This window comes from Triticum aestivum, chromosome 5B (genome assembly GCF_018294505.1).
Source record: "Triticum aestivum cultivar Chinese Spring chromosome 5B, IWGSC CS RefSeq v2.1, whole genome shotgun sequence".
Lineage (NCBI taxonomy): Eukaryota > Viridiplantae > Streptophyta > Magnoliopsida > Poales > Poaceae > Triticum > Triticum aestivum.
The window spans coordinates 143,491,492-143,501,514 of NC_057807.1; the positions used below are offsets into that span (position 1 = coordinate 143,491,492).

General features: G+C 48.4%; 1 protein-coding gene across 1 annotated transcript; it reads left to right on the forward strand.

Moving 5' to 3' along the window:
• The first annotated feature begins 6,692 nt into the window (after positions 1-6,692).
• Positions 6,693-9,510, forward strand: LOC123115861 (transcription factor MYB83-like). Its single transcript, XM_044536935.1, has 2 exons — positions 6,693-7,213; positions 8,284-9,510. The coding sequence occupies exons 1-2, from the start codon at positions 6,897-6,899 to the stop codon at positions 9,137-9,139; spliced, it is 1,173 nt and encodes a 390-aa protein (XP_044392870.1). The 5' UTR covers positions 6,693-6,896; the 3' UTR covers positions 9,140-9,510.
• The last annotated feature ends 513 nt before the right edge of the window (positions 9,511-10,023 follow it).

Below are 10,023 nucleotides of genomic sequence, written 5' to 3' on the forward strand. Positions count from 1 at the left end.
TGTCCCTCGTGCCCCGATCCTTAATAAAAAGATCAAAAGGGTGAAATTCACAAAGCACATTATTATCACGTGTGAGTTTAGGAACTGAAAGAAGATTACGGGTCACAGATGGAACTCGAAGAACATTGCGAAGCTGAAGACTCCTATTGGCATGTCTAGTGAGAAGAGATGCTTGACCAATATGAGAGATGTGCATACCTGCTCCATTGGCGGTGTGGATCTTATCGGAGCCATGATAGGGTTCACGAGTGTGAAGCTTCCCCATCTCGCTGGTTAGATCCTCTGTCGCCCCAGAGTCCATGTACCAGTGTGGATCGATGGAGTAGGACTGAGTGTGTCCCTGTTGCTTCTGCGGCGCGGGACGATCAGCCATGGCCACCTGACGGGCATTGTTGCGTGTATCTTTGCCGTCATTGCCAAGACCAAGGAAGCTTCGCTGGAAGCGCTTATGACACTTGGAGGCCCAGTGCCCATCGCGGCCACAAAGCTGACACACACGTGGACCGCCAGCCCCCGGTAAGGTCGCAGTAGGTGGGGGGGCCGAGGCGGGCGACGGTGGCAGCCCCAAGGGAGACCGGGGTGATGAAGAAGAGCGGCCACCCTTGGTGGCGGCGTTGGCCGAGAGGGAGCCAGTGCCCCTGGTGCGGCGAGTCTCGACCCGTTGCTCAGTGAGAAGGAGCCGAGAGAAAACCTCGTGTGCCAGCATGGGTGTCGAGTTGCCCCGCTCGTTGATGATCTCGACTAAGGCATCATACTCCTCATCAAGACCATTGACAATAAACGAGTTGAACTCGGAGTCGGTGAGGGGCTGTCCAATGGAGGCCAATGTGTCGGCGAGGCCCTTGACCTTGTTGTAGAACTCAGTGGCAGTGGAGTCGAGCTTCTGACACTCTCCAAGCTGACGACGGAGTGCAGAGACACGAGCCTGGGACTGCGCTGCAAAGGTGCGCTCAAGGATGGTCCAGGCCTCATGAGACGTCTTCGCGAAGACAACAAGGCCGGCAACTGCCGGCGAGAGCGACCCCTGGATGGAGGAGAGGTTCGCCTGGTCCTGCCCCGTCCAGACGCGATGGGCCGGATTGTAGACCGGACCGTGCACGCTGTCTACCAGCGCGGGTGGGCAGGGAAGCGATCCGTCGACGTAGCCTAGCAGGTAGTGACTCCCCAAGAGTGGGAGAACCTGCGCATGCCAGAAGATGTAGTTGTCGGCGGAGAGCTTGATGGTGATGAGATGACCGAAGTGAAACGGCGGCGGTGAAGACAATCCCATCGAGGAGGCTGCCTGGGGTGCAAACACCATGGAGGCAGCTGGAGGCACCGAAACCGATGCGGGAGGAGGCGGGAACGCAGCCAGGGCGGGCGCCGCAAAGCTCGCGGCCGGTGCGGACGCCGCAAGGCCCGCGGCCGGGGCGGACGCCGCCAACCCCGCCAGCGGGGCAGTGTGATCCGCTTGCGGCAGGAGCGGCGGGACGACGCCTGCGGAGTCCGCAGCGGACGGCGGCGCCGCGGTGTGGACCACGAGGTCACGCCCAAGCGAGGGCGCCGGCTGCGTGGAGAAGACGGAGCCGATGCTCCTTGTCCCGATCGGAGCCGGAACAGAGACAACATCGAGCGGGAGGTTGAGCAGAGCCGCAAGAGAGGCTGGGAGGAAGCCCGCAGTAGTGGAACCGGTGGTGGCGGCGCTCGACATGGCGGCGGCGCGATCGGTGGCGCGGCGGCGGCGGTGAAGGCGGCGGCGGCTGCGGCGGCGGTGCGGGTATTAGGGTTTAGAAGCGGAAGCGATCGTAACCTAGCGTGATACCATGTAAGACAATAAGTTTTGGGGAACCAGCACAACCCTCTAGGGGTGGCTTATCTCATTATATATAATGGTTGTGTTACAATATGTACCATATACGTACATAGGTACAGAAGCTATACATAGTCTAACAACCACAGCCTTCATAATTTGTTCCTCTCTTATTTGCACTCTGTGTGTGTGCGCGCACGCGCCGCATGTAGTCATTCAACATCTGTTTGGCATAAATATTAACTTCACACACGCGAACAACATTGGAAACACTAGTGTAGATTGAGTCATCGCACACGGTTTAAAACCCCTGTCACACACACAGTTAAGAACCATCGCCTTGAGAGGGTGTGCGATAGGGGAGGTGCATCACACAAGATACATGATAACCGTGTCCGATAGGTCGACCTATCGCACACGATACACCCGGAAGTAAACATGTGCGACAGGATGAGCTATCACAAACAATCACCTAGAACAAAACATGTGGGATCTGTCATACACCCCGCACAATTTTCCGGACAGAAATGTTTGCACTCGGGCAGAATATCACACTTGATTGGAAGCACGCAATCATGTGGGATGGGGTCCTCCATCGCACACGATTTGTCGGGTTGAGACACTTGCGGCCGTTTCGCATATCACACACGATTTGGGATGCACAATCGGGTGGGATGAGGTCTTCCATCACACAAGGCACGGTGCTGGGAGCATGTGGGATACTATGTCCCATCGCACACGTTGTCTACGGCAGAATTTTGTGTTTCTATTCGCCCATCCCACACATTTAATTTTTAGCAGCCGTGTGTGTTGTAAGTGGTCATTTCCCACACACCTTTGTATTGAACCATGTGCAATGCAATGACCCAATAAGAAGGTTTATCAGCCCATTATCAATTAGTTCCCGTAATAAGAAAATTCACATTTCATATGCAATAATTGTTCACCACGATTTCATATCGAACACGCAACATATTTCATATCCATCTAGATTTTATAATTGACATCACAACACATCATATAGCTAGTACACCACAGTGCACAATCACCAAATTAAAGAAGTGCCATAGAAGCACTTCACATGTAACATCTAAAGCCTTTGGAATGTAGAATCATAGATAGGAAATAAAAAGATCAACCTCATCTCGAAAGTTGCTGAAGCGGATGGAAAATATTGAGCCTCTCACGATGCTGAAGGTCCTGGCAACTTCGGGCCAACGCCCGTGGATGATCGTGCACCAGTCCTTTCCCCCCTTGAGGAGGACCTCAAACTTATACAATGGGTGTTGTACGAATACCTTCCTTGGCTCTTGAGCGTACATGTGGTTTGAGAGATAATCATAGGAGAACTGCTTTGGAAAGTAGTGAAAACAAACATATGCATACATATCGAAATATTGAAATGTTGCGCGTAGGAAAAAACAAGGTAAGGAAGTTAGTACCATCATATAATTGACTGATGTCTTCTCCATTGCGCAAACAAAGAGTTTTTCTTTTTTTCTTTTTTAGTTTCTTTATCCTAACAATATTTTTGAGTTTCTTGACTCATGGATATCTCATTTCCAATTGTAGAATGGGTTGAATAGTGGGTCTAAACCTCTGACACATGCAAGAACTAAACATCAGAATTTTTGCAATTGCACGGTAATGTGCTATATGCCTAAGGACCATGTGCAAACCTCGATGGTAAACCACAGTGTCTCTCATTGTTACCTTGCAATACTATCAATAAAAGGTTGATGAAGAATAATACCTACTTTATGCTATTGCAGGGTAACAATGAGAGACACCTTGTAGTCCTCATAAGCACCGACTATGGCCTAAAAATTTCCCCAACACCTATCATTTAAAGCAGACAACCACCCGATGTTGTCTGCGTGTGAGGTTTTGGCAACGACCTCGACGGACAAGTGCTCCTCCAAGATCTAGGGTCGCCTCGCATGGCAACCATTGCGGCCTCATCCGTGTGTGCAGTCGTGATTTGCCTCTCCACGGTAAAATGCTCTTTGAGCTCCCTGCCATGGGGCGTGGACCATAGCGACAGCAGGAGATGTGAGTTCTGATGGTTGCTGTCACGCTGGCCATCAGGCCACTAAGGATGGAAATGGACGAGGAGGGTGGATTACCTGAATAGATCGAGGAGGCGATCACAAGGAGGAGCGTAGTGTCGCCGGGGAGAACGCCGCACTAGAAGGAGGGTTTGAGTGTTGAAAGGAGAGAAATGCGGTGTTTGGTAGGAGGAGAATGATGGAAGGAAGATATTGGCACAACTAGCAAAAATATTCACTACATGGAGAGGAACTGGTAATTTTCATCGCACATGATTCATTCAAAGCAATCGTATGCTATAGCTGACCATCGCACACAATCTTCTTAATTTACCCCTATGCAATGAATGAGAACATACAATTTCTTGGTGCTATTTTTCCTACGTAAGGTGATCATTCACGTCATTGCGTAAACTCCATAATTTAACATAAGTTTCAACTAAGTTTCACAGTGGCATTCCTATTTGAGCAAATATAGCTCAAGTCGAAAGACTAAACATAGCTCGCACTTACTAACCCGACCTAGTTGAATACACACTTATTAATTAAACATAGCTACTTGACTTAAACATAGCTCTTAAAAGATTGATCCTCTACACAAAGACTACTACACATAATTAAACATAGTTGTTTCCGCACCACAATGCACCACTGCTGCGCCGCCCTATGTCTCATTGTCGTACGATGGGATGTGGACGAACTCACCATTCAGAGCGTCGTCTTCGTTGTCCTTGGTGTCGGTAATGCTCGAGGTAGTGGTCGCGCGAGATCTTGTCTTGGTACTGTTGCTCCGGTTCCTCGATGACCCACTGCAACTCCTCCGGGGCCATCCGCCACTCCTCCTCCTTGCGTCTAGTTGCAAGGGAGGCGGCGATAGCGTCCTCGAACTCGGACTCCGCCTTTCCAGCTGAACGTCATCAATCTCGCCGGGTAGGGGCTCCATGGCCTCCATCGCACATGTTATTATAAAAAGAAGTGAAAACAGATAATCTTCTAGAGTTGCTCTCACATGTGCCCCAACATAAGGTTCTTCCACCGTTTGCGATCACTAGCTAGAGCGCAATTGGGCTCCAGCAAACCCAAGCGTTGTCTATAGGTTCGCCAAGATTCTATCACACTTCACCCATATAGAATAGCGGTTATTTTCCGATTGTTATCTTAATCACCTATCAGGTCGGGATGTGGAGAAGGTGTTTCAGATCTTAAGGTGGAATCTAAGAGGGAGTGGATCATCGAGGATATGAGCAATGTGCCAATTTTTACACACTAAAAGCATCTCTAGCCCTTCCCCTCTCTTTTAGTGCCCTAACACCCCCCCCCAATTCTTTAACCACCTAAGAGTTGAGGGATTAAACTTTTTTGCACCTAGCACTTCCCCCAAAACTCAAATCCTCAAACGAGCTTAACCCCACTTGAAAATCTCACTCCACTTTCTTCTTCCTTCTTCCTTCCACATGGCCAACAATAACTTTTGTCTAGTAGATGATGTCTAGGAGCTAGCTAGGAACTAGGATAGATGATCTGCAAATTAACTTGATATAGGTTCAAGTGATATACATGTGCGAGGAAGGAGACAATAAAGTCAGCGAAGTTTGTTCTTCACGGGCCACGGTTTGGGCACTTGTTCATCTGAAGTGGTTCTTATTCTCTTCCTTTTCCTAGTGGTACAATGGCGTGGTCCCGTATGCAACAAATCGTTGGAATCGGTGATGTTGGCTGGTGACCATGTTTCTATGTACACGTTTCTCCTTTGTAGGTGATATAGGTGGTTTACCTGCTCCTCCGTCTATGGTGTCGCTCTGCCCATGGCCGACGGTAATGGGGGGGGGAGAGCGTTGTTATGATCGAAGAGACATGGAAGACAAGAAATTGAAACAATATTGAGGGAGAGGTGGGTGTAGGGGGCGGGGCCATAAGGGGGCACGTGTGGTGGGGTGGGCTCAGTGCAGTGAGGTGCTTTGTGTGAGGTATGCCTAGTCGAGCCAGAGAGAGGCGCGGGAGGAGATAGAAAAAGATGAGAGTTGATGTTTCCATAGCGAATATAGTCTCAAGTGGTAAGTTTTGAAGGATAGATCCTCAAAAAAAATTAGGGATTAAAATTTCCGGGGAAGGGCCATAGCTCTAAGATCAATATAAAACATAAAAGTCTCCATTTCCTCTCTCGCAAGGCGACTACGGCAAAGTCCCCCCCCCCCCCTCCCCCCCTCAATCTTTGCCGGCGAGCCCGTCAATTCTCCCCCTCCCCTTTGCCTGCCACTCTAGCAGACGGTGGCGGGAAGGGGAATCTTAGTGCCTTTACTCCGGCTAATAGATAGCTTACGGCTTAAATCCTCACAGGGGGCGGCACTTGGGCGGATGGAGATGCTTTCTTCGAGACAGTTGTTTGGGCTCTGATACTCCTAGAGTTCGTCAGTCGGGACGGATTAGACAAAGCTCCGGTGTAGATTCCTATCGGTTTATCGGGGCGGTGAGGTTAGGGTTTCTCGCCTTGAGTACGCAAGGGGGATATTAGGTATGCAGTTCCTTAGATCGATTCAAAGATTCAACGGTGGAGAGTGGTCATTAGTGGTTTAGAGACATCAATGTAACTTATATTATGTTTGAAGTATTTTTAGGTGAATCTTCAAAATAGATTTGAGTCATTTTCGGCAAAAAAAAGCATGTGTCATGACTGCAAGTCAACTAGTAGGGTAGAGTGGTAGATTGTGTGTGGACCTAGCAATTCCCTGTTTCTCTTTTTTTTTGAAGGCTCTCTCTTTCTCTCTCTCCGATCCTGCTCTCCATCTGCTTGTCTAGTTTCTAAGCAAAGCACACACCCATCACCATCATATCATCATCTCCTTCCTCCTCTCGTCGTCCTCCGTTCCTCCCCTCACTCCACACAAAACACATACACATCATATATATACCACACACGCCCGAGTCCATTTCTCCCTTATATATAGAGAGATATATACACTTGGTGTACTTGCAGCCTTGGAGATCGGCCTGGTCTCTAGCTAGGATAGCTAGTACAGTCCATAACTACATCGATAATTGCTAGGACATCAGGCCGGGCAATGAGGAAGCCCGTGGAGTGCCCGGCGACGAAGTGCAGCGGTGGGGCGGCGCCAGGAAACAGCAATGTGGCTGCAGCGGCGGCGAAGCTGCGGAAGGGGCTGTGGTCCCCGGAGGAGGACGAGAGGCTGGTGGCGTACATGCTGCGGAGCGGGCAGGGGTCGTGGAGCGACGTGGCACGCAACGCCGGCCTGCAGCGGTGCGGCAAGAGCTGCCGCCTCCGGTGGATCAACTACCTCCGTCCGGACCTCAAGCGCGGCGCCTTCTCGCCACAGGAGGAGGACCTCATCGTCAACCTCCACGCCATCCTCGGCAACAGGTACGACCGTCCATACTCCGTGCCAGCCGTCTCATGCAGCCGTACGCCATGAGAATTACTGTATATGTTTGTGTGTTGTTCGTTACGGGAATGCACATGTTCTTTGTTTTTTTGCGGGGATGCGCAATGTCCTATACTTGACTAACTGAGGTTCGTGGTAGTTACGAGTAATAACTTGGTGAACATTATTGTAGGAGGATATAACTGGATTGCTACCTTCTTCTTTATTCTATTTTTCAACATTGCTTTAGAAACACATATTGTTGTTTTATAAATTATCCTTCCATCTAGTTACACTATATTTTCAAAGGGTTCTTCAGAGTAGATAACTATTTCTATTTTGTGCCGGAAGGTTAATAACTCTTTCAGGTCGCTGAAGAACCATCGGATCCACAAACTGTGATTCTCTGCAGGTGTGCTAAAAGATGAAAAATATATTGATCAGACGATTATCACCGTTCACTAAGAAATAATTATTTCTAACTCAACTGAGCTATAATCACTCCCTTTCTTTGATTTGTCTTTTTTGCTTTATGATATTTTCTTATGAGGAAACATATATTTATTTTTCGGGGATAAATGTCACTGGGCTAGACAATAGCATAGTCGGATGACTAAAGTGAGGACATTCTCAAAATTACAGACTGATATAAGGTATATCCTCCGTTCCTAAATATAAGATGTTTTTGTAGTTAAAATTGAATGCAAAAATGTCTTATATTTAAACTGCAAAAAATTCTTATATTTAGGACCCGAGGTAGTAGTAGCAAATAAAAGGCCCCTTATCAAGATGTGAAAGTGATTCATGTTTTCAAACTGAAGATGCATTTTATTTGTCAGATCGATCAGTCGTGCGTGATTAATATCCATCTTACCAGAAATTATGATTACGACATCAATGCACTAAATTTAGTCTTCAGTCAGTTGTTTTTAACAAAAATCGCAAGCATAGATACTTTTTGGCCATGCATGCATAAAAAAAAATCTAAGACACGTGCGCATGTAGCTTTTTGACAGAAACCTCTCGATTGATGTTTGCTTACGATAAAATCTATGTCCTGCTACTCCAGATGGTCTCAGATCGCAGCCAGGTTACCGGGGCGCACCGACAACGAGATCAAGAACTTCTGGAACTCCACTATCAAGAAGCGGCTAAAGATGAACTCGGCGGCTTCGTCTCCGGCGACCACGGAATGTGCGTCACCCCCCGAGCCCAAGCTCGACGGCGGCAGTGCCAGCTGCCTCGACCTCACCAGCCTAGAGGATGGGAGCCACCACGGAATGAAGAGCATGTGGCGGATCGACTCATCCTCCTCCCCCTCTTCGTCATCGTCCATACAGCAGCAGAGCCGACCGTCAACAATGGCTCCGGCGGCAAACAGGGGCTATGGGGGCCTCCTCCTGCCCCTCCCGAACCAATTCTGCGGCGTCGCACCTTCTACCGACACGTCGGTGCCGCCGTTCTTCCACGACCATTCATCGTTTAAGCAGGTTTCTCCCTTGCGGACTGGTGGCTACTACCCCCACGGAATGGCAATGGAAAGAGGAGGCGGTTCCTGCTTCACGGGAGAAGAAGCTGTAGGCGGAGGAGGCGAACATAGTGTCCTCTTCAACGTGCCACCTCTACTAGAGCCCATGGCAGTAACATTGCAAGACCAAACCTTAATGGCAGCAACTGGTAACAGCGACGACAACCATAGAAACATTAACAGTACTGCTGAGGGCACCACACTGAGCAGCAAAAATGGCTGCAACATCAATGACGACAACAACAGCAAGAACAACATCAACAGTGTGGTCTCGTACTGGGAGCAGCATGGCCACCAGCAGCACATGAGCAGGAACGTAGTCATGGGGGAGTGGGACTTGGAGGAGCTGATGAAAGACGTGTCATGCTTGCCTTTCCTTGATTTCCAAGTTGAGTGATGACACGCTGTTGGGGCCCACCTCCTATCTACGTGCCTAAACTACATGCATATACGAATATACATATATAATTAAGTATATATACATATACATACGTTAAAGGTAGCATTTTTTCCCTTGACATTATTTACGTGATGTACACAAGAATTCTTCAACAGCCACTACTTCACTTTTGATACTACATATATCTTGATGAATTCATTCTTGTATACAGATATTCATTTTTTTTGCGGGGGTGTATACAGATATTCATGCCTATGCAAATAATTCAAGCAAAGTTACTTGAGTTATATGGTGTTCGACGGTCATCACAAAGCCATGCATGTATAGAGTACATTGTAGAAGAAGATAGCTAGAGCCTAATTAATCAATATGTTTGCAGATAATGCATGCACGCTTCAGCTTTATAAAAGAAAAGGAATTCCCTTCATGGCAAAGTGACATCCCTTTTGTTTTGTTCCTTTGCTTCATCTTTCCATTCATGCACCAACTGCTTCCCTTGCACATGAAGTCACATTGATGTGCTTATGAATATAGATAAACTTTGAGGGGTCTCTAAAAGGTGCCAGCTGAGTGAGTGAGCGAGTGAGGGGGATCATGCCTATCATGTGCATGCATGGAGTAGGAGGAACAGTCACTATCACTGGTCAAATGTGTAGGTAGGTTGCGATTAGAGGCCGTTAATTGGACGGCTGGGCCGTGCGATTAGACTACAGAAGAATATAATGGAGGGGGAGGCAGGAAAGTTGATGTGTACACCTTTGCCATTACAACCCAACCAGTCAATATCTTTCCTTGACGTGTGGTGTGATGGTGTGTACGCCCATTTGAACCATTTTTATGATCGCAGAACACTACAGCAGAGTGGGGCCAAGGGCACCTCT